The following is a 27,810-nucleotide window of genomic DNA, read 5'->3' on the forward strand; positions in this document are numbered from 1 at the left end:
GCCATAGAGAAGCCCCTTAAATCCCTCCCACAGAGGAGGAGTTTCATGATGACAGACAGGGAATCTTACCAATTGAAGCAAAAAGTCACCCAATTTACAGCCTATGGAGAGCTTGGGAGAGAAAAAGGGGTAAGGGGACATGCCTTCCCCTCTAATCCCTGGCATGGGGTGTAAAGTGCACTAGTCCTGTTGCCAGTGCTGAGGCTGGGAACCAGGACTTTTTCTTCAATTGCATGAGGGCGTCCCTCGTCTCCTGACACATCTCGAAGGAATTTGGCTATGTTTGTGACAATTCGGCTGTTAATCTGCTGAAAACACTTTACTGCCAAGATTGTTCCAATTAATTCATATGATTTTATGAGTGTTGCCAACTCTCACAATTTCATCGCAAATATCTGGTGCTTTTTGTAAAGCAGTAGCTCTTGGATTCACATGATTACGTGAGAGTCTTAGCTTTCATGTGAAAACAAAAGTAAGTTTCTAGCCCTCATTTTTTGTGCAGAAAAGTTTGAAAACATGACCCCCTGAAGAATATGACACTAAAAGACAAATAAAAAGACCCTACAATTATTTTTTTTAATCTTATGAGTTTGGGGGATGGAGGGGGGGCTGACTCATTTGTTTTGAGAGCTTGAGGTTGGCAATATACAAAATGCAAACTCCTCTGACAAGCCAGCTACCTTTGCCTTCACCAATGGAAAGGAATGTTCTGAAAACAAGGCCTTTTCTTTAATGACCAGACCAGGCAACTGGGAGCCAGGATTCCTGGGTTCTACTCCGGACTGCTGCCGACTCACTGTGTGACCTTGGATGAGTCACTTTGCCTTTCTGTGCCTTGGTTTCCCTGCTCTGTAAAATTAGGATAATTATATTCATCTATACAGGAATGACTGGAGAATTAATTCTGTTTATAAGGTCCCTTGAGGACATTGTTTGTAAAGTATTATTATTTCAAAGGGAGTGTCTGGATTAAATGGGTGGGGGAAGATGCTGGCCCCTTTATATCTGCGAGCTGATATAACCCCCCAACCAGTTTGTATTACACTTAGTATATTATCATGGTGTCCACTATGGCTATAGAAAAGTTCCTCTGACATTTAAAGAATCCAAAATCAAAGAGCAATAATGAATAATCAATTACCTGTGACAGTAAGTAACTGAAAGTGTGGAACTGATTATTTTTCCATCCAGAAATCAGTAGCATGGAAACAATTCCTGCTCCACCTACGGATCCACGGCTTGTTGTGAATTACATTTTCCAAATCATGTTAATGATTTATTTTGTCTCAAGAACTTCAGATCAAATGTGCTCAGTTTACAAGTAAAACAATGCTTTTTCTAACTACCAGTGCTGCAAACCTAGTAATTCTGATCCAGATAAAGTGTATCATAGGTGTTGGTAACACCTTGCAGACCTCTCTGCTGGATTCTGGAGCTGAACTGTAGTAAACAGTGCATTTGATAATGTGTGAACGAAAGAGAATGCAGCTCACTCTCTGGTCGGTAGATGCATTGGCTGTGAAGGGCTAATATCAGCAGATATGACTGATACACACAGGAGACAGATTTGTGAAGCAAGTAGATGCAATTCTGAAATTGTCAATTTTCTGACTTCCCCATGTTATTATTAAATTACCCATTTCCCTGGGCAGCCAGAGCTAAATTGGAACAGGGCTTGATCCTTTCCCCACTGACCTGAATAGTGCAGGATCAAGTCCAGAGAGAGAGAGAGAGAGAGAGTCTAACAACTCTGCTGCTGGTTCCCATTAACTTGAAGGAAGAGCCATCAAAACAGGGAGTCTTTCAAATAATCCCCTTTTTGTTACTAAAAATTTGAGTTACTAAGTGAAAGTAAAAAATAGTGTATACTACATACTCCAGATCAGCATACAGTGTACCTACATTGGATAATCTGCTCTACTTTTAATTCCTGCAATAATTCACCAAATAGTTTAATCTGGGGAAAGCATAAGTCAGAAAACCTGTGGGATAGAGTAACTGGCCCAAGAACAGCTGCTCTCTCCCTCACCACAGGTAGCTTCATTTCAGTTGGAAGGTGAAATAATCCCTGTGGTAACTGTATAGCACCTTAATGTTTGTGAGGGGAGCACCAAAATGAATAATAATGGATAATGTCTCCTGCTAAATATCACATGACCATGTATTCATGGAGCTCTAAGAATAATCACCCTTCTATAGAAAGTGTCATCTGAAATCTCGAAACTGCTTTACAAAACATCCAACCCCATAACTCCCCTGGGGAAGCAGTAGAATCATTCCGGTTTTACAGATGGGGAAACTGAGGCACAGAGATTTTTTTTTGTTTGTTTTAAGTGACTTGGCTAATATCATAGAGCAGCTGTGCAATGGAGGCAGGAATAGAATCCCAGGAGTCCTGGCTCCCATTTCCTCCTCTAAGTATAAGACAATATTCATCTCCAATTCTCTTTGTTCTTTGGACAGCCCCAATTATTCCAATAACAGGATCAAGGAATGAAAAGCCCTGGTACACAGGCACATGGCCATTTCAGCCATATATCTAGTGAGTGCATAATTAAGTGATAACCCTAAGAGGCCTAGCAATGAGGAAAGGGGCAAAGCATCTCCCGCAGCCATAACGAGCACCAAGCCTGTACACATTTGTGTCACTTCCCCTGCACAGCCCTGCGCCTCTCAAATCAGTGCTTCAATCCTAGAGCTAACAGAAGCAAAGAAACAGCCCAGAACTGTTGCCAGCAAAATCATTTTGACAGAAAATGTATTAAAAGTTTTTTAACAATCCATCATGGCAAAGAGCCCACAGCCCTGTGTGTTGTGGTGACGCCTGATACACTAGGGTGGCCAGACATCCTGGGAACTGCAGGACAGTTCCTTGTTTATGAACATCAGTCCCGTGCTTCCATCTCTGTTTCTGAGGGATGAGGGACGCTGACAGAGAGAGATGTGATAAGAACAATGGAAGAGATCATATAAATGCAAATTATTATTTAAAGTCAGTTGTATCTAGTAGTTAGAACAGGGAAGCCTGGGAGTCAGGACTCCTAAGTTCTACTATTCCTTGCTGTAGGAGCATGTGTGGTCTAGGGGTTAATGGCATCTTTTCTCAGCTCTGCCATGGCCTCTGCACAGCCTTAGGTAAATCTCTTCTCTGTGCTTCAATCCCCCTGTCTGAAAAATGGAGACACACCTACCTCACAGGAGGGAATGGGGATTGGAAAGCTCAATTCATTGTTTGCAACCTGCTTTTGGGTAAGATGTGTAAGGGCATCAGGCACCCCACCACTATTGAAATTAAATGGGAGGTGAGTACCTAACTCCCATAGGCTTTTTAAAAAAAGTCATCCTTCAATGCCACTAGATGAAAGGCATGATACATGGATAAGGGATTCTATGAAACATTATTATTGCACAGTGTGTAATATGACAGATGAGGAGCTACTTACCCAGAGGGCTACAGGGGAACATCTCATGCTGTGGTTAAGGCATCACATACAGAAGCTTTGTTTAGCTGATGGTTAATTCAGATCCTCTTCAGGCACCAAACCCTTGTGTTATAAGACACAAAATGTCAACCACTTAGTTTTCACTCACTGCCTTCACCCTATGCAATAAACAACTTTCAATGAGATCTGGCTTTTCAAAGGTGACTCACTAACTATAGTCTTCATCCTTGTTTATGTGAGACCGCTGGCCTGATTTTTCAGAGATTCTGAGCATCCCCATATTGAGATCAATGAGGGCAGAAGGATCAGGCCCATTGATATCACATGACTTGAACCTCTGGCAGGTCTAAACTCAGGGCTCCAGAGGTGAACAGCAAATAGAAGTAACTTGCTTCACCACACAGGGCCAAGTCCAGCACTTCTGTAAACTGATCAACCCCACTGAACCGAATGAGAGTTGCACCAGGGTTAAATCTGGCCTTTAGTGCACCATTTAAAAACCAGACTGGGATTTCCATAGCTGCACCTTGCACCACTGGTTCATACTGGGCCTTTGGCTCCACAAAAGGTTGTGCCCTCTCCTCGCTCACTGGGTGCCCCAGGTGCAAAGGAAATTTCATGCAGGATTCTTTGGCAGGAACTGGAGAGATGCTTTGGGATGGTTGTCCCCACCCTCTCCAGGAAACTCCCACCTCAACCAGACTAAGGCCGCTACCGTGCAAGTCGTTCTATGTGGACGGCCTCTTGTACCTGCACGGAGCGTGCGGCAACTCCTAGCCTCCCACATCCCTAACCATTTAGGGGGGGACAGGGCGAGAACCCAGGAGTCCTGGGTTCTGTCCCAGCTCTGGGAGGGGACGGGGGGGTCTAGGGGATAGAGTGGAGGAGCCGGGAGCCAGGATTCCTGGGTTCTCCCCCTGCTCTAGCCCGCTAGACCCCACAGCCAGGGGGAGAACCCAGGAATCCTGGCTCCCGGCTCCTCCACTCTAACCCCTAGACCCCGCTCCCCTCCCCGAGCTGGGACAGAACCCAGGAGTCCGGGCTGCCAGGCTTTAGCCCACAGGCCGCCCTCCTCCAGGGGGCCCGTTTCCATGGCGACCCACGGCCCGTGGGGGGAGAGGGGGCCCTGAGGAAAAGGGGCAAGGCGGGAACACGGGGCCAGCCGGCCCACGGCCCGGGGCTCAGCACACCCCACAAAGCGCCTCGGCTAGGCCGGGAGAACTACAGACCCCAGAAGCCCTTGCGGCCTCGGCGTGACATGGAGACCGATATGTCCCAGAAGCCCTTGCGGCGCCCCCAGCCCCGCGTGGCAGCGAGTTGTGATAGGCCCGGCGGCGGGAGCCAATAGGCGAGGGTGTTGTTGATGGGGGGGATGATGGCGGCTTTCCTCTCCAGCCGCCTGGGCTGCCTCTGGTCTCTGCCTCCCGCAGGCAGGTAACGCGCGGCTGCCAGAGAGCCCCCTTCCCTAAGGGGGGGCTGAGGGGGTGAGGGGCAGGCCGCGGGGGGGGGGGTTAAGAAGGGGGATTGGAAATGGGGTGAGGGGGGGCAGGGCAGAAAAAGGGGGACTTGGGGGGGTGAGGGGGAGGCCAGGGCAGAAGAAGGGAGACTGGGGGGGGCGAGGCAGGGGGTGAGGGGGAGGGCAGAAGAAGGGGGACTCGGCCGGGGTGGCGAGGCAGGGGGTGAGGGGGAGGCCAGGGCAGAAGAAGGGGGCTCGGGAGGGCTGGGGCAGGAGGTGAGGGGAAGGCCAGGGCAGAAGAAGGGGGACTGGAAATGGGGTGAGTGGAAGCTGAGGGCAGGAGAGAGGGGGTGTGTGTGGCTGGGAGGGTGGGGTGGGGGTCCTGGCTGTAGACGGGGAGGAAGGGAGGTCAGAAGCAGTGATGACTATCTGATCAGAGGGGTGCTGTGTGTGTCACTGCATTGGCAGAGCCACGAGAGAGATGGATGACCGCAGTGCTGGGTGCGGGAGTGTGTTGCCGAAGCAGGGCCAGCATCTCCCTTCACTATGTCTGGCTCAAATGAATTGTCAGAGTCCCTTATTTAACCAGTTATACCTCCAAAATTACATTATTTGAATGAAAGTCCCGACCACCCCATCCCCCATACTGTGTTTTACACATGGTGCTTAGATTCCAAACTCTGTAGGTCATTGTCTTACTTCCTGTTAACCTCTTTCTATTGTTTTTTCACTCTACCAAGATTCTTTCTGCTGCAGCGCGTCATAGCCTGCCCCTCACAGCCCAGGACAATTTCCATCCTCTCTGATGCTTTGGGGCAGCCTCCGAGCACCAGCCTGTCCTTCAGATCTGCAGGAATCTTCCAAAGCATCCCTAGACACCTGTCACCATGGAACCTTCAGCAAATACGCACCAAGGCACGCGGGAATGAATATCAACCAAAGAACCTCAAGCGCAAACGGACCCATGGCTGGATCAAGCGTATTAGAACTCCCAGTGGGATCGAAGTAATCCTCCGACGCATGCTGAAAGGCAGGAAATCGCTGAGCCACTGAGTGTTGTAGCTGCAGGATCTGTTGAGTGTGAAATGTTTCAGTCAAGTCTGAATAATCTTCTGCAGCTCAGACCTTTAGAGTGAACCAGCTCGAGAGTTTGCAGTGACATAAACTTCTCTATGTAACACCCATGAGCGATTGACTATTCCCATCATGTTATAAAATGTGGTGAAGAATTATTGAGTGGTACTTTGACAGACGTAGGTTGCTGATTTTCTTTTCCATTGGCGTCACTAGATGGCTAACTATTTTTAATGGCAAAATTATTACAACTGGTGGGAGTAGTTCTAAGGTAAAAATTGTACATCCATGAGGCATAATTACAAAATAATAAAAAATCATATCAAGCTTCCTGCATTAAGTTTGTTAATGCAAAGCTATAGGGGAAGAAAAACTCTTTTATTTCTCTTTTTTTCTTGTGGGAGTAGCAGACACACTTTCTTCTTTCTCTAGAAACCTAAAGGGATGAGTTTTCAATCTGTGGATGTGCAGTTAGCGTTAACCACAAGACAAGGTTTATGACTATTCCCCAACGTACCCAGCGAACAGTGTGCTATTGACTCCACTCCCCTCTCCCTGTGTTACTCACTAAGGACCCTATCATGCAATGTGCTGAGTGCCCTCAGAGCTGTTTGAAGAAAATGAGTACCTTGCATGTCTGGAGCCTAAAGCAGGTGTGGGGTAGGGTTCTTTTTTCTGTCAGTTGAAGGCCAGATGTTGCAAATTTATATGTGCCCATGAAGAGTCCTGTTGCAGAAAATGGGACTCCAGGCAGCCACAGAATCTACTTGCATAGATTTAGTTGCAGGATCTGAACCTAGTGGTGGAGCTGCAGTCCTGTTATAAACTACAGCAGTAGTGCATGTTGGTTTTGTTTTCCTGTTGCTCTGTTAGCAATAATTACTTTTGTCACTGGGTAAAGATTCCAATGCCCAGCTTCTTAATGGCACCTGAAGCGCCCAAACACCTCACTTAGCACACTTTGGCTTAGTTTGCTGCTGTTTGGGGGGGAAATTCACATCTGTGCCCAAGAGCCCATGCAAGGCCTCTCTGCATTGCTTAAGTTTTCCATTTAGTCTCTCAGTTTAACACCCCTTGGAGCATAGGCTTTGCAAAGACCTTCTGTACTGGGGTGTATTTCACACCGACTATGTGAGGCTGTGAGAGCTTTTAAGAACAAAATCTACAGTCTATATTCAGGATTCTCTAAATACTTGGATCAAAATGCAGGTTTTGTTCAATTTTTTAAAAATTGACAATTGAATAAAAATGTCCCCATGGTATCTTAATTAAAACAGTTTTTGATTTTAAAAACTATGTAAACATTCTTCTAGGTGTTCCAAATGGAAGCATGAGACAGACAGTAAAGCTGACAAGTTTTAATTTCCCTCTCCAAGTTTAATGCAGTGTGACAAATATGCATGGCTTACTTGAGGGGAAATTAGATGCAAAAACTACCACTAATGCAGCAGTAAAGCTGAGAATCAGGTTCATGATATTCAGGAAATTCCAGAGGTTGAGATTCTACCACAAAGTGAATTTAGCCAGATTAACAATCAATACAGGAATGCTTGGAGCCACAAAGTGCCCATTATAGGTTCCTTACTCTTCAGGGACCGAGCCTGAGATCTCTTGAGCTGATTTTATAAACCTTTCAAGATGACCGTTAAAAATGTTGGCCTTGATACTTAAAAATGAAGTAGAGAGGAGCCTGAACCTCTTTGGGACAGCATGTGGGGCAAGGAGTTGGGCCTGTCTGACACAGCTCTCACACATGTCATCTCCTTCCAGAAGTTCAACAATATATCTTCCTTACCCTGACTTCCTAGCAGCTAGAGGAATCATATGCAGAAGGCTTCCTTTTCACATCAGTATCGGACACTGAAGGTAGCTGGGGGCTAGAAAGTCCCCATGAGCACGAGTCGTGGTCATTTCCAGAGCCCTCAATTTGAAAAATGGGCTCCAGTAGGAGGAAGGTGGTCAGTTTGCTCTCTAGAGTCAGTTGTAGGGGAACCTAAGAGCAGAACTAATAATTCAACACCCCAAACATCTAACCACTCCTCTGCCTATGATAAACACAATCAGTCTGGCATGATCCCTGAGAGGATTACTAGCTAGTACAATCTTTGGTACTGTATACATTCTGTAGCTACTGAGATGGCTGGCTGGAGGGAGTGAGTTTGTTTATGGGGTGGGATCTTGCTCTTTTGGTACTTGTTCAAGGAGCACAATATATCTTTTTATTAAAGGTTGTGCACCTCTCCAAAGGCATGTAGGCAGGGTACAGCTTATAAATAGAAGGATTGTGTGCTTTCCCCTGATAACACAGCCTCTGTTTATTGCATTTCAGTCATACCTTAATAATGAAAGAGAAACTGAGGATGAAGGAAGCTGGATGAATCAGATGATTGGGAATGGGTTACAGTACTTTTTCCATTGCGGGCTTGGGACTCTTTGAAACAAAGACTGCCAACTGTACATGATTTTTCAGAATGATGTGCAAAAATGCCTGCTAGGGTCCAGTACTAAGTTTTTTGTGCAAGGATCTCAAAGTGCTGTGCTAATTATCTAAGCCTCACAACCCCCAGTGGCAGAGAGGTATCATTCTCCCTATTTGTCAGATGAGGAAACTAAGGCACAGGCTGAATTTAAGAAGGGGCTGAGCAACCACGGCTTCCATTTAATGGGAGGTTCAGGTCTGCAGCACTGCTGAAAAAATCATTTGTCTAAGGCCACAGCTGGACCAAGAATTAGAACTCAGCAGCTTCTCCATCTCAGGACAGTGTGCAGACACCACAGTGCCTATCTTAAGAGGCCCTGGTGTGCTTTCTTGAAATGAAGGGACTCCTACAGAGCATCATTCCAACCGTGTTTGTAACCCATATGCGGAAAGCAAAGTCCAGTTTAAAGAAACCCAGCAAAACACCTGCCAACTCAGCCAGAGAAAGGATGGGAAAAGGCATTAGTAAGAGGCAACTCTGTTTTTATAACATATCTTCTTCTTCTTTTTTTTTTTAATGGATCTTTTGCATGGAATCTGGAGAAATTAGAGGTGGACGAGACTAACACTATCAGATCAGTGGCCAGTGCAGAATTGTTTCCCACAGCTTATTTGCCTGGGGTTTGGCAAGTCCTAGTTTTAAATGCCCCCATTTAGGGTACTTCCACTCTTTCTTTCAGGAGTAATTTCTCACAGCCTAATAGAATTCTTATCCTTAGGAACTTTCCCCAGTGTTCAACCTAATGTCCCATTTAGCCCTAATCCAAAGTTTTGTATAAGTCGGGTGTCAGCATCCGTTCTTCATATATTGTTTTTTCTCTGATGTCAAGCTGCTTTTTAGGAGTTCAGCTATCATATTTTAAATTGACCTTTGCTGTGGCAACTCCTAGGATATGGGACAGGTTCTCAAGAGATCTTTGTCTCAGTTCATCGCTCCTTATTTTCAAAATTAACCTGAAAATGCTGTTTGCATGGGTGTTTTTCAGTGTTAGCCCCTTTGCAGAATGCTTCCTTATTTGTAAAATGTGGACCATTCCCCGAACTAATGGCACCAGTTCCTGTGGAATGGGTATGAAGATGTCCTCTTGTCCCACATGGAGGGTAATGATGGTGGATCACTTCACTCAGTGGCATTGTTAGTGGCAACAAATGTACATCAGGCCACAAAGAATGTAGCACTGGAGATTGACCAGATGATCCTGTCAGCTGTAATTGCTGCAAGAGGTGGAGAACGCCTGTGAAATAGCTTATTTTTGATTACTGTTTTATTATTGGTTATTGACCATTACAGTCTTGATTTAGGGTCAGATCTGACAATTGTCTCAAGTAGCACTGAACTGTTGTGTATCCCTCCCTCCAGTATACCCTGTGTCTTTTGTTAATCCTTTTTCTGTTCGGACTGCAAGATCGCTGGTGCAGGGACCTGTCTTATTACATGTCTGTATTGCAATTTGCCTAACACATTTTGGGTCTTATACAAATAACTCATATAGATTATTCAGAGATAATTAATTTGTGACTCATTAGAAATGACTAAATATTCTTGACTTTTGCCCCCATGTTGCAAGCTGCTTCACCCAGGCAGACCTCTGCACCCCTTAACAGGACACTTTGTGGATACAAGGGTTTGCCCAGGGACAGCAGCTTGCAAGAGCAGAGCTTTATTAATGAATGAATTCTTAATTATGAGTGCTTGATAATCAGTTACTTAATTTGAGTGATTTTGATTATGAAATATTGGTTATTAATGTTTACTGTTTGGAATCTATGGCTAAGTTTGATTAAATGGTAGTGGTTATAAGCTATTACTGATAGGTTAATTCATTATAATTAGTAACTCATAATTGACTAATTATGACTTGAATACTGATTATTAATCATTGATTAATTATCATGTGTTGTTGAATATATATTATTCATTATTATTATTAACTTGTTTGATAGGGTGACCAGATAACAAATGTGAAAAAACGGGATGGGGGTGGGGGGTAATAGATGCCTATATAAGAAAAAGTCCCGAAAAAACGGGATGGTCCCTTTAAAAAAAGGGACATCTGGTCACCCTATTAATAATGAGCCATAAATTATTATTGATCCTGACAGCAGTCAATGGCCTCCTTCATGGGAAGTGGGAAGCCAGGTGTTCATTACTGGGACTACAGCTCCCATGAAGCAGCGCGGCTGGCCTCCACATCCGGGTCCTTTCCTCTTCCTCCCGCGAGCCTTAGGGGCTGGGCGGGCATTTCCTGCCGCAACCTAAAAGGCTATTTTCTGGGCCAATTGGAGGGACAGGTCCGGTGGCCAATAGGCCTGCAGTCTTGGGCAGAGCCACCCAATGGGAGCGTGCGTGTCCGGGCGGAGGGGCGGTGCGGACGAGGAGGCAAGTTAGGCTGAGGAGTGGGCTTTTAGAAGTTGCCGTGCGGCGGAGGCAGCGGCGGGGAAGATGGTAGGTGGCTTGTGCCCCCCCCCCCGCCCCGATACAAAATGGCGGGTGGGGGAGGCGGGGTGCTGGGTCTGGAGCCTCAGTAGCCATGGGGGCTCCCGGGGAGAGGGCCCCACCCCCAGCCTGAGTGGGGCGAGGCTGGGTCCACGGGCCCCCTGCCCCTGGGGTGCGGCCGCCACGGACCCCCCCTCCCCCCCGGGCTGGGCTGTGGGGCGGGCGCCCTGGGGCCTTCTGAGGGGGGGGAGGGGAGACAGCTGCAGCCGCCCTGGCGAACACCCCCCCCCCCCAGCAGCTATGGGCCTCCCCTCTCGGGGCAGAGCCTTCGCCCCCCTGCAGCGCCCCCCCCCCCCAGTGCCAGCACCTTAGGCCCTTGTTGGGGGGGGGCTTGGTGATAGGTGGGGCTGGGGCAGCCCCGTCACCCAGGGGCCTCTTCCCCCCCCCCCCCATGGTTTTCCTAGGAAGGGTGTCGGTCCCCTCCCACCTTCCCCCAACAGCAGTTCCTGGGCCTGCTTATTCAGGGGAGAGGGGTGACTTTGGGGGTGCGGGGCGTGACTGAGGGAGGGGCTGCAGTCCCCTGGTCGCCTTCCCTTGCAGCCGTGTGGCCCTGCCTAGGAAAAGGGCTTCAGTGTTTCCTTCCTGGGCCTGCGTAGCAGGGAAGGGGGCCAGTGATCTCTCCCGAAGGCCTGAGGTGGCTGCGCTCGGGGGTGGGGCTCCTGCATCTGCGGTTCTCCCCGCCCCCGGGGGGCCTGGTGGGGCTGAGCGGTGTTGCTGCGTTCCCTCCTTAGGGTCGAGGGGCCGGGGCAGGGATGTCCTCTCCATCTCTCCGCTTAGCGCTGCGGGCTCCAGCCGTAATAGGATTTTTTTGGTCACCGTCTCAGGAAACTGCTTGGGGGGTGGGGTCTTGCTGTCATGGGAGAGGCAGATGCAGCCTTGTCTCTGCCTCCCTCCTCAAAGCAATAGCAGTGGGGAAAGTAGGGAGAGACTCTCCAGGCAGCAGCTTAGTCACAGTTGCATCTGGGGTTCCTGCTGTGTCACCTTCCCTTAAAATAAATGGAGAAACGCCTCAAATTTGAGGATCTGCTTCACTTCCCGACTCCTCAGGACATTCCTCAGCTCTTTTGGTTTGGCCGGGATATTTTCCCTTTTTGTCCTAAGAAAAAGAGAGAGGCAGAAAGCTGAGGTAGAAAAGTGGGGTTTTTTTGTTTTTTTTTAGAATCACTTTTGTTTTCGTGCTAATATCTCCATAATGGTGGTTGCCCAGTAAACACTTCAAATGGTGTTGGAGCTGAATCATTCAAATAACTTCTGCCCTGGGAAAAAATAGTGTGGTGGCTAGTAACCAGGGAAACTCCAGCTCTCTCTTGCTTGCTCCCATTAGCCTAGAGCTAAGATATCATGGTGCTGCATGTAGTGTTAAATGACTAGCTAGATTCCTTGTTGCAGGTGTGTAATTCTCTGGCCTGCACAAGTCTGGTGTCTCTCGCATTTGTTTTTAATTGGAGAAGCTGAACAATGAAACAAAATCTGCAGACATTATTCCTTTAACAAACGATCCTGCGTGATTTTCATGCCATTATTTTCAGGGCTGTCGTTCTGAGGCTTTATCCTATATTTGGACTCTCATAAGACGAGATGCTTAAATGTGGGGACAGCTGTACGTAATCTAGTAGGCACCTAGAAATACATTGCCATGAAAGTAATTAACTAGGGTGCCTGCCACCCCCACTTATTCTGGGGGAGTTAGGAGGGAAGAACTACTAGTTTTGGATGTTTGATCAGGTTTTATTGCCCTCTGTCAAAATGGATTCCAACTCTGTTCTTTACAATAATTGATTCACTGTTTAAATGGCATTTGTACATTAGTAGGTCAAAATGTATAATGTGTGAATGGGGGCATGGCAGAATAATTGAAAACTAATGTTGTTTTAAGCTGTCTTGCAGCCTGTCCAAAACAGTGCTAAGGAGTTTATTTTGCATCTTGGAGAAATATTTAGCCCTAATCTTTAAGTACTTATAATGGTTCACAGGGGGGAAGCAACATTGAGGGGGGAGGGATAGCTCAGTGGTTTGAGCTTTGGCCTGCTAAACCCAGGGTTGTGAGTTCAATCCTTGAGGGGGAAATTTAGGGATATGGGGTAAAAATTGGGGATTGGTCATGCTTTGAGTAGGGGGTTGGACTAGATGACCTCTTGAGGTCCCTTCCAACCCTGATATTCTATGATTGCTTTTTAGTGGATGAGGGGAAAAGTATCTATGTTTATGCACATATGCTGTATGTGATACAATCCCATTTCAGGCCCAGTAGTCTCACTCTTTATGTAGATAGTCTTACTTTAGGACTCATCAGAGCAAAGACCAGTTTTTCAGTTTTCTGCCACTGTTTCCTAAAATGACTAGTTTTGTTCTATATATTTTGTGTAAAGTCAAGGAGTGCTGCAGAAACGTGTTGATGACTTGGGCTCCTACATGATTAGAAAGAACAGTTTTCTTCTCCCAAACTTTAATTTTTTTCTTTTTACAGTGACTAGTTGCAATTATTGATAGATTCCTTCTTGGTCAGGTCTTTTACAATACAGTTATTTGGAGAAATGGTTTTCTACATTTGCACCTTGACCCAACTTTTCCTTTTGCAGAATCCTTGAAATGTGTCTGCCTGAATGTATCCAATTTTTGAAACGGGGGTTGAGCTGTAGCTTATTAAACACCTGAAGTAGTGTAAAATATTATTTAAAAATAATTACACTTTCAGGGTGGTTGTTGTGTGGTGGGGGTTTTTTGTTTTTGTTTTTGGTTATATGCCAGGTAATAGTCTGAATTCAGTTCAAAGGCTTTTCTGTCCGGGCCTAGCCTAATGTAATGGTGCAAATATTCAGTTTCTTGCATCAAAGTGCAGTGAAAGGCTGAACAAAATTGAATGGTTTGCGGTGGGATATATTCAAAATTTTCCTCTCTAAATAGAGTAAGAAACATACCTGGGAATTTTGATCAATTCCAATCAAATACTTACTAGCTCTAGTATGTAAGAACTCAAGGTCAATTCTAAATAGAGTGAAATGGGATGCTAAGTCAGTGAAATATGCCTCGATGTTAGTAAGAATAATACTAAGAGGATCTATATCCTTTTCACAGTCATGAAACTTTCAGATTTGAGTATTCTGTAATCAAAAGCAACCTTGGGAGGCAAATGAAATAAGCTAAAGAAAGCAGCCCATCAGCGGCAGCATAACAGTTGGAGTACACAGCAGAATTTGAAAACAAGTTTAGGCTCTACTGGAATAGAAATAAAAACCAGCTTAGATACTGCTTTCATTGTGCTAGTCATTCTACGGAGAAACAAGAACCTGCCCTGAAGAGCTGGCATGTGCTAGATAGACAAGGCAGATAAATGGTGGGAGAAAGGAAGTAATATTGTCCCCATATTACAGATGGGCAAGAGAGGTTAGTTATTTGCTCATGGTCGCACAAAGACTCTGTGGCAGAACTGGAAACTGAGACCCATTTGGTTGAGTCTTAAGTCCAGTGCTGTAACCACAGGACTATTTTTCTCCTAAAAGCAAGCCTGGGAGGGGATAAATTTGGAAACCTTACTGTTAACTTTTCTTAAAACAAGATCAAAGTATAAATAGTGCTTCGAGGCTATCCTGACTGGAGCCTATTGCTTTGAATAAGCTATGACAGTTACAAACAGAAAAGTAATTGTTCCCATTAAAAGAGATTTTTAACTCCTTCCACAACAGTAGCATTGCAGGAGGACTCTATCTTCTTGTTGCGTGTGAAATGGGTTGAATAACTCTGCTCATTAGAATCATCTGCTTCTTTCTGATCTTTAGAGTTGATTCTACACAAGATAATATATTAAGCTTCTATTGTAAGCTCTGGTGCAGGGTCTGTTTCTTTATTACATGCATGTGTTGTGCCTAGCATAATGGGGCCCTAATCCTTGACTGGGGCCTCTAGGCATGACTCCAGTGCAGATATTAAATCTGCTTTTTGAGATAGGGGTTTAGGCTAGCTATTTTCCTTCATGGCCTTTCATACATTCATCTATCTTACTTATTTTAAGGACCCACAACTCATAGATCAGGACCCCATGGTAATAAGCACTGTACAACCACACACAAAGACAGTTCCTTCCCCAAGGAGTGTACTTAATGGCTTCTTGTGATATCTGTCCCCTTGGTTCCTGCTACTTAAAAGATTCAGCTGTTGTCAGGAATCTTTCTTTTCTCTAGGTATATTGTGACTGAAGAGGCTTCAGAGTGGTTCTGGGTCTGGCGTACTGCTGAGTTGATTACCACACTGCCCCCTTTATTGCTTTTAAGACAAACACCCCTCCATCCATATGGGTTTAGCTTGGTTAACTGTGGGTAAAGGGCCTCTTCAGGGCCGCTGCTGCTGTTACACTGAAATGCTTCCAGTGAGGCAGTGCTGCTGTTGTCAAGTGTGTTACTCTGACTCTGCTATGAAGACTGAAACAGACCTACTCAAGAACTTGGGAGTTCTTTGCATGGAAGTAACCATGGATTGTGGGCCTGATCCTGCGCACAATTACCATTGACCCTACACCAGGAGTTACATCTGTGCAAGGGCTACAGGATTAGGCCATAGAGGTTGTGTAGTTCTTTTGCCTTCCTGAGACTGCCTCCTTTGTGTTTGTGCAGATCTAGTAATGGCTGTCAGTTTGACTGTGCATCCTAGGCCTTTTCTGTGCTGAGGATTTTATCTACTGGTGTAGCTATATTGGAGTAGGCCCCTCGTGTGCATATTGTGTAGCGAGTTGCACTGGTAAGTTCCATCTGACAGGTTTACACTACATATATTCTAGGGGGTTGCCTCAGTGTAGCTACCTTGTTTGAGAACTCAGCTCATTTTAATGAGTAAACACCCTTTTTAGAACAACTATAATGTATTAGCTGGAGGGTTAATAGTTCCGCTGTCAGGTTCCCCCACTTTTCAGGCCCTAACAAAACCAGAGCGTTGGCATTAAGGATGCGTTTTGGCTGTTGAGATATTTTAGATAGATGGCTGCTTGCTACAGGATGGGCAAATTCGTTCTTTCCTACTTATTCCCTTTGCTTTACTGAGTACACAGTGATTCAGTATTTCATTGTGCAGTTACAGGTCTGTCTCTAAGTAAAACTCAAAGATACGGTCAAGTCAAAATTGGCCCAGAACTTTAGCAAAGTGAAAGCAAAATAAATGTTTCTGTGATTTTTTTTTTTTTAATTTAATGAAACTTTGCAACTCAAATGTAACAGCATTGTACTAGTTCATATGAGCCAAGAAATCAAAGCTGCTTGTATTTAAAAGTAAGAATGTCTGATCTATTTTCATTGTTCAAGCTGAGGTACAAAAGAGTTTGCAATATAAATAGTAAAAATGTAAATAGCTCAAGTTTTGTTTTAATCTAACCTATCTAAGAGCACTAATTTTCTTTAAATGATTAACTTGACAATTGCCCCCTTTTTAAATTGGTCACTATGCCTCTTAAGAAGTGATTTCCCCAGTTTACCATCGTAGTCTTAAAAATGAGACCTTACTGCACCAACAATTAACTAGTTTTGTTTTTGTTTTTTAAAGAAAGCCCTCTATATCAAAATGGATGTAGCTACAGCAGAGCCTTTCACTGGAGATTCATAAGTCACTTAGGTTGGAGAAATACAGATGAGACATTCACATAGGACTGCAGGATTTGTCTTAAGAAAACCAGTGTTCGTTCTGAATATTTAATATCTGACCTCGTAGCTGTCAACATACTTCCAAATGATTTAAAAAAAAAAAACAAAACAAAAAAAAAACATTATTGGCATGTGCAACTCCCTTGATCTTTTTGCTGGTCTGCTATTCTAATTCTTTACTTGCTTCACTGTTTAACCAAAGCTGTCTTCTGTCGTTTTAGGCAGATTTTTTGAAAGGCTTACCAGTCTACAACAAAAGCAACTTCAGTAGATTTCATGCAGACTCCGTATGTAAAGCGTCGGTGAGTATTCTATCTAAATGCAATCTCTCAGGAGATGATCTTGAAGTCTTACAGAGTTGCAGAGGATACTGGTGCTTCATATGGCCTCTAACTGGGCCTTGGGTCTCTTAAAATAAGTTATTGCTGGTATCATCATGAGCTACAACTGCTTATCTGAGATTGGAAACCCAGGAGGGGAGATTTCCCAGATATGAAGTTAATGTACTTCAGAAAAATGCAATATCAGCAGAGCCAAAGCTGTGTGGCATTCCCTCCCCATGTTTTCCATTCTTAATTTACCAGTGGCACTGGGGCACATATATGATAAATGGACCTCTTTTTACATGTGGAAGAATTTGCACCTGCGTGGCACAGTGAGACTGTGGTATGCTGCATTGCCACAATTTTATAGCATTGCAGTTGAGATGAACTTGTTGTCAGGACTGGGATTGTTCAGCAGCCTTAGTTGTATGTGGAAATTTTGGGGTTTTTTTGTTTTCCTCTGCACTGTAACGATTCTAATACTTCTACAGAACAGAAGACCGTCAGTATATCTTCCCACAAGGGAATATCCATCTGAACAAAGTAAGTATGCTCCTTCTGTGTTTGAAGCTTCAAGTGATGTGTACTAGAACTTTTATTTTGTGTTTGAGTACGTACCAAATTTTTAATATTAATCTCATTTGATTATTAAAAAAAATTTTCTGTTTTGTGCTATCTATGTCAGATTTAAGTGCCTCCAAAGAGTACAGATGCTTAACTTTTGGGTATGCTTTTGCACATCTTTTTCTCTATCCTTACTGAATGATTATAAGGACAATTAAAACCACAGTGATTCTATCACTCCTTTTTAAAAGGTTCACAACCTGTATGAAGTCTTGGTCACTGTAGTTTGTTTTAAATGTTATCTCTTAGAAATGCCTTCAGAGTGTGTTCTCTCTTTCTTCAACAGTCATAGTAACAGAAAAGACTAACATACTTTTGCGTTATCTACATCAGCAATGGGACAAAAAGGTATGACTTTTTTTAAATGTAAAACTTTGTATCTGGTTTTAAAGTGCAGTTTGTTTTGGTTGCTTCTTCTGTGTGACCATCAATGCCTATAATTAGTCATGAAAATACATAGATACTAAATTAAGTGGAAGACTGAGCCAACCCTGGATTTCTCAATTCTACCAGAAGGTGCTTGTGACGAATTTTCTATCTGTGGTAGACTTTCTCACTCTTCATATTCTAGAAAGAGGAAAGATGGTCCAATGACTAAGGCAGTAGCCTAGAATTGGGAGGTCTGTTTGATTTTGCCACACTTTCTGCATGACCTTGGGCAAGTCACTTAGCCTCTTTGTGCATCAATTCCCTGTCTGTAAAATGAGGATTTTTGGGGGGTATACTTGAGACCATAGTCCTTTATTAGACTGATAGTACAGAAGACTGGGAGCCAGGACTCCTGGGTTCTTTTTCTGGCTCTGCTGTTGACTCACTGGGTGCCTTTGAATGTATTATTTCCAGGTACTCATCTGTAAAATCCTATATCTTGCTTACCTCACAGGGTCACATTAATAGTACAGGCCGGGTGTACATGTGTTATAAAAAGTTCCTAGCACGCACCCTGCCTCTGAGTTTGTGCTCTACAGGCACAAGTGGGTACAGTACAAGACGCACACAGTGAGGAATGGTCATAGCCACAAAGCTTCCCAGAGCGGGTGTAACTTCAGAATGTGTGTGTTTGGGAAGAGTACACGGAGGCTGCTCCAGAGGTACAGAGCAGCAAGAAAGAAGGTCGGAGGCTGGGAGTGGGTGAAGGGAGCAACTGAGAGAAGTTTTGGCAAAGCATAGAGATGGAGGAGGAGTTGAAAGGAGAAACACAGATGGGAGCAGAGTTGTCAGGAGTCTGAAGCTGATAATGAGGTGCTTCAGAGTGATGATGGAAGCCAGTTGGGAGGTTTGAGAAGTTCAGAGACTGAAGCAGAGCAATGGGAGAAAGAGGGTCTTATTAAAGTTTATAAAGCACTTGAGATCCTTGGAATAAAAAAGAAGCTAAGAACAAAGGATTGTCCTTTAGCAGCCCTGCTGGGGCAGGAGAGCATTTTAGAAGAAAATTCAATATATAATATAGTTCAGCTTTAGACAGAACTCTGGTGTTCTTCAGAAGATGCCTCTGCTAGTTCATATACATCAGCATCTTCACTCCCAAAGACCTTTACCAACTCTTTATGCAAGATGCATCATTCAGTACGGAAATGTAGCCGTCTCTGGAGTGGAATGTTGTGGAGGACTTCACTGATGTACCTTTCTTTTTGCTTCAATCAGAATGCAGCAAAGAAGAGAGATCAAGAGCAAGTGGAAATAGAAGGTGAGAATTCGGCACCACCACGGAAAATTGCTCGGACAGACAGCCAGGACATGAATGAGGACACTTAAACTCTTGCTCTCTCCTACACTATTTTGCAGGCGCTTCCTGTTTTGTCTCAAAATATGTAAATTTCCGCGCCCCTTCCCCCCCCTCCACTATGCAGCCCAAACCACTTCAGACTTCATAGGAGCCAGTGTATTTATTTTTTCTCCAGTTTTTATTTATGCTGTATAACTTACGGAGCAATCGATGGTGGAACAAGTCAGCAAATGATGTGGTATAAATTTAATCCTTTTTTAAAAAAAATATACATTATCACTTCTCCAGATTTCGTTAAACCTGTTGCTTAATTAACCCAGTTTGCCATGGAAGCCTGGAGAGGAGACATGAATTTACGGCATGCAAATTCCAGTGGTATAGGCTTTCTGATCCATATGCCCACTGGTATATTACAGTCGTCAACTCTGTATTGGCTGTAGTCAGTCTAGCAGTAATTGGGGGCGGGGGGGTGGTGGTCTCGTCCGCTCTGAAATGTTAATTCTAAAATCAGCATTGTACTGAGAAATCCCAGGGGTTATTTAGGGTTATGTTGATCTTATCAAACGTGGTCATCTTGATAGAACAGTTGTGGGTTTTTTGTTCGGCAGCATATATTATCACACACATCAGTGGTCATGGAGAATGCAAGTGACAGGTGTGTTGCTTTGGTTGCTCTTACATTTTAACAGCCTTTTGGTCTTGAATGAACTGGTATGTGCAACTTCTCCATTGGAATAAAAAAGGATACTTTTATCCTACTGAGTATTTGATCAACAGTGTCTTTAATGGCAGCAGGTGGAATGGAATTGGTAGGTCTACCTTGCAAACTTGTTTGTTAAATTTGAGAATCAAATTGGGTACAGCTTGGCCTCTAGATTGGCTATTTCCTTTCTCTCAACCAGTGATTCTGAAAAATCGTACACTGCATGACTGGAGCTGAGTCCAGGACTTCTGGATGCAAAGTAGCTGAACAAAATGAGTTTCTACGGTCTATATTAAAGGCAGACCCTCTTTCATTTGGACAATGACAGTTCAGTGCCTGTCACCTGTAACCCTTTGCTGACTATCTTCAGTAGGAGCCAAATACAAAAACCCTCAAGATGTCTAAGTGGAGTCAAAGGAAACCAGCATAGTTGGTTGAAGGTGTGTGTATCTCACTATTGACTGTCCATTGTGCTTTTAATGTGAAAAGCTGAGTTTGTTGTTTTTAGGTTGAAATCTAGATTGTTGCCTTCCGTTGCTCTTTTCCCAGCATCTCTGCTCATCAGCAAACTGTAAACAAACTGAGTCCAGAAGCCATGTGAGCCTCTTTCTAGAAAACCCTGGGTAAGCCTAGTTCTGTAGGGAGTTTTGACCATGGTGGTTAAACTCAGACGAAAGACTTGTGAGGCTCATGCCATCACCTTTGCTACTGTGTCCCAGTTAGACGAGGGGACAGAGCTTGCTCAGAATAAAAGCATGATGAGAGTGAAAGCCATCAGCAGCACAGTTTATCTTATGAGACAGGACTTCGTGAGGAGCAGGACATAGCCTCGCTTATTGCTCCATTTTTACAAGTATGTACAAGGCGCTAAACTCTGATTCTAATATTAGTCATCTCACTTTTTCAGTGAAGATCATTAAGTTACTTAGACCTAAAATTGTACCTGCCCTTAAAATAGCTACGTTTTGCTGCAGCAGTGCCCCTCCAGATTATCCGGTTAAAACACCAGCTGTGTTGATGAGGACAAAGATATGGTTTTACAGTTTTATGTGGTCGACTGGCAATTACAGCTTAACAGAACTCCTTTTCCCAGAGCTGTGCTGCCAAAAAAGATGCTGGCATGTGAAATGCAAGAAGTAAATGGAAAATGCTTTGTTAGCTTCAAGGGCATGTTAAAAGGTTTGTAAGATACCAAAGGAGGAAATGGGTGTAGTGCTGATGACAAAAGTTTAACCAGTGCTGTGATTTTAGCTACATTTCGGGAGTTCCAGCCTCGTTTAAGTGCTGTTTAATTCCTTACTAAGACAGAATTTGGAGCTTTGCTGGCCTCTCTGCTACAGCAAGTGAGGTACCATTAAAGAGTTGGCAGTTCCATCCTGTTCGATACCCCCATCTTTGTTCCCTTTACAGTAAATGTGACCTTGCTAGTAGCAGAGCCTTTGAAATCTTACAAATAAGGATTTTTTTGTTTATTTTACCAAAAATCTCTGCAATTCTCACGCTCTTAGAAAAATTTATTTGGCAAAGAGAAAAAAAATAGTTGTCTTTAGTTTCCTGAGAGCAAGTCTGGAGCAATGGGGGAAAAAACCCCTGTCCGTCCTCAACTTGTCCATCCTCAAAAGTTCTTGAGTGTCCTTTCAATCAGACTATAGCATTTTGCTTTTGATGTTGGCTATACACAAGCAGCATGGACTTCTGATGCTCACAAACAGGTATCTTTTTGTTGCATTTTACTGAAAGTTTTGATAGTCTTGCTCAACTGGTCAGAGTTATCTAATCTGAACTGAAAGCCTCCTCCCTCACCATCCAGTTTCCATGCTGCTAACTGCTTGAAAATGCCACCCTCAAGCTGCCACACGTTCAAAATGTTTCCACTGCTGTTTAATACATGTGTATCGGGTTTGTGTTGCATGTGAAAACCCTCCAACCCAACTGACTATCTGGTGTCTTAGGCAAATCGTACATTAAACAGAGATCCAGAACTTCTCCAACATTGTTCACTTTGTATAATATGTAGCTCCTCTAATACTTTCTGATTATCCTGTTACAAAGTGACTGGGATTTAGTGACCCTTAACTGGTATTTTGTATATGTCCGCATAGTGGTATTTTTATTGTTTCTAGTATTGATGTATATTGTACAAAGTTTTTTTTATAAAACTTTAGAAGCTTGTCAAAAAGATCAGAAGAGAATTTTTGGAGTGACTAGTGTGACTTTTAGCAGAAATTGGAGCTGCAGGAACATATTTCAATGAGAAGTGCAGAGGATGCTGAATCCTAGGAATAGCCTAGCAAGCATCTGCTCTCCCCTGCAAGGCAGATTGCTCCTGTACTGGATAGCATTGAAGTTTGTGCCGTCTCTCTGTTTAGTAACCCCTCAGTGCGATTGGATGTGATGGGTAAGTCTGTAGTTTCAATGGTAGCCATTGCCTTTTTTTTTTCTTTTCTTTTTTTTAACAAAGACTGGATGTAGTGGATGTTATCACAAGTTTAGTGACTGACAAGGCAAAACCAAAGATGTCTTAAACTAACTCCAGATATCAAATGTTGACTTCAGAGGAGTGTTTGAAGGGGTTTTATTCTCTTTACCGCCCTTGACTCGTAAGCAACTTTAAAAGGTATTCAAGTTTGAAAGGGAAGCTGTTTTTGTTTTTTTTTAAATAAACAAACCCTTGGAACATGTTCCATTCCAGTGGTCATAAGTGGTCACATCTGCTCTGCAAAGGCCCTATTTATTGGTGGTTGGTTCTTCAGACTTGCCGGTTGCTTTATTTTATCTGTGTACATAACTGAACACAGATAATGTACACATTCAAGCCATTTCCCTGAGCAAACACAGGGACATACAAAGAGATACTGCTGAGGGAGAATGATCTGTTTTGAGTAAAACTGGCAGGCTGGTAAGGGACACTACTGTTGGTGCTTAGAGTCTGAAAATGTTTTCAAATGCAGTTACCCATAAGAGCACTGAATCCATACCCAGTTACAAACCAAGCTACAATGGAGATCAGAAACATTGTGAAAACCCTGCTGGACGGGGTGTGTTTGTGAGGAAGAATCGACCAGCTCCCCTGTCTGTTTAAAATTTTGGTTAGACTATGACCTATTTTCCCAGCCTAGACAGGGCCTGAGGGTTTAGCATAGGTAGGGTATGTCTATGCTGCAATTAAAAACTCACAGCTGGCTTAGCCTAAGGGGCTGTTTAATTGTGCTGGAGCCCAGGCTCTAGGACCCTGTGGGGTAGGAGGTTCATAGAGCTCAGGCTGTAGCCCAAACATCGACACCACAATTAAACAGCCCCTTAGCCTGAGCCCCACAAGTCCGATGAGCTGGCATGAGCCAGCCTTGGGTGTCTAATTGCAGGGTAAACGTACTCTTTAGAGGGCAGGGTGAAGATTCACTAGTACTACTAAAATGGAACTGTGTTGTGACCAGGTTCAGTGGCAACCACTGGTCCCCTGACACTTGTAGTGTAGATTGGGCCTTAAGTACCAAACCATACAAGCTGAAAGCATGTTCAGAACCAGGTGCTGAGCGTGGTTCCAGCTGACCTGGCAGAGTGGCGTGTAATTCTTTGAACACTGTTTACTATGGTCTGGAGCTCCAGAGAAGATGAGGGCCTATGTACCAATCTGTATGCTATTTGCAGTGTTCAAAGAAATCTCTTGTGCAGTCAGTCACTTGTGGTTTTAAGCCTACTGAATCAAAGTACTGATTTTTGTTTGCTCTTCTTGGGGGGCTACAGGGTTTAAAAGATCCCGGATTCTTGTTGGCTGGTGTCTCTTTCTCAAGGCATCATGATTCTTGTGCCTTATACAGTAATTCAGTTGTTAACACTTGGACTGTTTCCTGTGTTGAGGCAGAATTTTGGGGGCTTGCTGGAAAAATCCTAAATCTGCTTCTGCAGTAGCTAGGATTACTTCAGAGGAGCTCATTTCAGAATATACCTTTTGAAAATAGATCTGACTAAGCAGAAGCTGATGATGTATATCATGAACAGGCCATTCAAATGGGCCTCAGTCATAAGCAAAGCTGCCATTTACCATCTAGCATTAGTATGTTTATACCACTAATGTGACTTTATTTTTCTGTTTAAAAGAGATGCGTCTTTTGGGGGGGGGGGGGGTGGGGGGGGTTGTTTTTGTTTTTTGCAACTATGCTTATTATTATGGCCTTTTCTTTCCCTGATTTATTGACTGGCATCTGGCAGCTGGGAAGTCATGCTACGCTATGGCTTTGACTGGAAGGATTCTCGGTGATTGTCTTCTGTAACTTTTGTGTGTTATAACTTCCGATGTATAAAAAGTATGTGTGATTTTTGTTTTTAGGGGGCCATGTGTGGTGGGGGGGGGGGGGTGTAAGGATTAGGTTGGTCAACATGCCCAATAAAGGATACTGTATCATTTGTTTACTCAAGCACAGACTATCCTTCATACCATATTGAATGCACATTCAGCAATCTCCACTTGGCTGGTTCACAGCTGTATGCTTGTCCTCCTTGTAGCGGAGAATTTAGTCATGGAATCTCATCTAGAGATTTATATGGTTTGGAGCACTGTTTAGTACCACTAACCTGCTGAGAAATGTGGGACCAAAGCCGCATTTGCAGGTAGGCTACTTGACTTCCTTACTGCCAATTGCAAGCTTATGTAGAGTGGATGTGCTCATTAGAACCATACTACTGGCTCCCTGGATTACTCCCATTTTACATCCACCAGCCTACATTTCTCATCTGAGAGGCCAACAGCTTTGTAGCTGTCTCCTGCATTACTGCTGACCTGTGTTCATGGATGTATGTGGATTCTTCAGTGGAGTTCAATATCACACTAGCAACATTAGAGTTGAACTTACCCTTCTTTTCTATTCATTCTAATTTCCTTGTTACAAGATTGGGATGAATATTTCCTTTGGGTGTAGAGAGGGTTGAGCTTGGTCTGTACCAGACAGCAACTCTGTAATTATGACTTTAAAAGTGGGAATGGACAAACGCCAACCTTCCCATTTGTTCTGCACTAAGATTTTATTTTTTTAAAGCAAAGCTTCTCTGCTCCCTGCCTGTGCCTGGATGTGGTGAGTGAAAAGATTAATCATATGTACAGATTGGCCTTTTCATTCAAACTGGTGCAATTCCAGTGATGATTCTTGGGTTCTGTAGAAGGGCAAACTACTACTGAAGGTCTGAATGTTTTTTGGAGGAGTCCTGGTGGACTTAATCCTTTTATGACTGAGTTCAGCTTTTATCAGTGTAAACCTGGGAGTCGCTAATCAGCTGGAGGGATAAAAGGGCCATGTTGTCAAAACTTTTGCTTTTTTCAACTAAAAATTAACTGATGGCAGAGGTGGGGTGGTTGAGGAAATCAAATGGCATGAGTCAACCCGCACCTCTGTCGTCCTGGGTTCTAATGCTGTTCAGGCCACCTGTGTACAAACGAAGTTTTGTGTGTCACTATCTTTTTGTCTCCTCTACCAGACAAGCACACACTTCAACTCAATTGGCATTCTGTGGTGAGAGATGAACATCCAGACTAGAATAGCCATCATGCTGGGAGGATGAATCTGCCTTAACAATGAGCTGTGCATGGTGGGGAGGTTAGCCTGCGCTATATCTGGCTGGAGTTACTGCTTTGGCGCTCTCACGTCCGTGAAAAAATTTAGTTTTGAGGGTGAATGGAAATCCTCTTGCTGAGTATATAGTCATGACTTTTCACTGGCCAGCTCGTTGCTTCCCATATTATGAATACTACACTGATAATTGGTCCCTGTAGCTGTCCAGTGCACCCCAGTGCTGTAATCTTGTGGTTGGTTGTTTATAACACAAATCTAAATGTGCTTTTCTTCCTTTCGGAAGTGGGGGGAGATCTAACAGTGTAATTAGTCAAATACTCCTTCCTTGCTTTGCTAAGTAATGTGTGTATAAAGATGGATATCTTCATCCCTGAGATACTAGCAAAGATTGGCCATTTAGTTATTTAAATACACATGCATACTTGTTGGAGGAGGGCAGAGTAAACTACTTCACTCGCTAGCCACCTGCTTTGTTCTGCGATGATGGCTGTCTAGCTTGGATTGCAGAAGAGTCCTGACAAAAATGGATATTGATTCTTCACTTAGAAGAAGAAGTTGCAGAAAATACTGCCATGCAATCTGAAGGAATGATCCATGGTGCTTATCAGCACTGTGTCACCGTGCACAGTACGGCTGGGCTGGACTTTCAAATACATGTGTTTCTTACGACTTAGTGCAATGTGTATAGTTAAAAAGGCTTTACTGGGTTTTTTATTAAGACTAATCTTAGTCTCCTTGGTCAGTTGCATGTAACAGATGAATGTATGGGATTGGGCCTTATCTTTCTAGCCATCCCAAATTGCTTTTACGTCCGTTACAGTCTGTCTGGAATACAAAATCCCAGGGTGATTTTTTTGGCAATACACAGTGTATCCCTTGGAGCCTGTATTACTTACAGCCTGTCCTTCTGCTTGTGGACAAGAAATACCTGCTGAGTTCCAACTCTGCCTCTTCCACCTTACTCTCTTTGCAAACACTGTGTCTGTGGGGCAGGGGGCAATGTGTTCTCCTGAGGAGTTGTGTGGCGATAGAGGGGCTGCTGTAATGGAGCGACTGTAAATATTCTGTTCTAGTTGAATGTCACAGCTGTTGGATTTTGCATTTATTTTTAAACTATTTCATGTTTGATACTGTGTATAATAAATTTGCAGAAATTAGAGGAATAGAATGTTTGTTTTTCTTTCCCATTTCTCGTCTACCATTTTTACTTCAATAGAGTGAGACTGCTTGCTGCCTGAGTGCCGAAACTGGTACATGAGTGACTATTGCACTCCCAAATCAAGCTTGATTTTTTTTTAAAAATGCTATATTTCTGTCCCATAACTTTACCATGGGTGTGAGTGCACAGAATAATAGGTACACACTGAAAACAGAACTGTTACTGATAGAGCTGCTTGCAAAAACAGTGAAGATTTTCCATGGGGAAAACCCAGTTCAATCAAAATCAAAACACTGTGTGAAATTGCCAGTTTTGCAGAAAATTTGATTTGGAGGGAAAAAGCAGAAAGAATGCAACAGCAGTGAAACGTTCTGAACGAAACATTTCTTATAGCAACAAAACTTTTATAATCTGGAATACAACAAATTCAAAATGAAAACAGTCAAATGAAAAGTTTTGACTTTTTTGGCCTAAACAAAACATTTAGGTGGATACAAAGCAGTTAAAAAAAAAAAAAGCTACCAATGTTAGGAATCATTAGGAAAGGGATAGATATAATAATGCCACTGTATAAATCCATGTTACTCCCATACTTGAATCCTGCATGCAGTTCTGGTTGCCCCATCTCAAAAAGCGCATATTCAAATTGGAAAAGGTACAGAGAAGAGATACAAATGATTAAGGGTATGGAACTGCTTCCAGGGGAGATTTAAAAGACTGGGTCTTTTCAGTTCGGAAAAGAGATGACTAATGGGGGGTTTCACAGAGGTCTATAAAATCATGACTGGTGTGGAGAAAGTGAGGGAGTAACTGAACACTTCCTATTCATCTAACACAAGAACCATGGCTCGCCCCAGGAAACTAATAGGTAGCAGGTTTAAAACCAAACAAAAGGAAGCAGTACTTCACACAACGCACAGTCAACCGATGGAGCTCATTGCCAGGGGATGTTGTGAAGGCCAAAACTATAACGAAGTTCAAAAAAGAATTAGATAAGTTCATGGAGGAGAGTTCCATCAACAGCTGTTAACCTAGATGGTCAGAGATGCAAGGCCGGACTCTGGTTCTTTGCCTCTCTTTGCCAGAAGCTGGGAGTGGATGATGGGATGGATCACTTGATGATTACCTGTTCTGTTCA

At 43.7% G+C, this 27,810-nt stretch overlaps 1 protein-coding gene across 1 annotated transcript; it reads left to right on the forward strand.

The window, feature by feature from the left end:
* Positions 1 to 8,436: 8,436 nt before the first annotated feature.
* Positions 8,437 to 24,063, forward strand: DDA1 (DET1 and DDB1 associated 1). The gene is given in 6 exon segments (XM_074939213.1): positions 8,437 to 8,858; positions 8,860 to 8,917; positions 16,795 to 16,875; positions 17,388 to 17,439; positions 17,807 to 17,868; positions 19,165 to 24,063. Coding segments are annotated over 6 exon segments (435 nt in total). The 5' UTR covers positions 8,437 to 8,787; the 3' UTR covers positions 19,276 to 24,063.
* The last annotated feature ends 3,747 nt before the right edge of the window (positions 24,064 to 27,810 follow it).

Source organism: Natator depressus, chromosome 25 (genome assembly GCF_965152275.1).
Source record: "Natator depressus isolate rNatDep1 chromosome 25, rNatDep2.hap1, whole genome shotgun sequence".
Classification (NCBI taxonomy): domain Eukaryota; kingdom Metazoa; phylum Chordata; order Testudines; family Cheloniidae; genus Natator; species Natator depressus.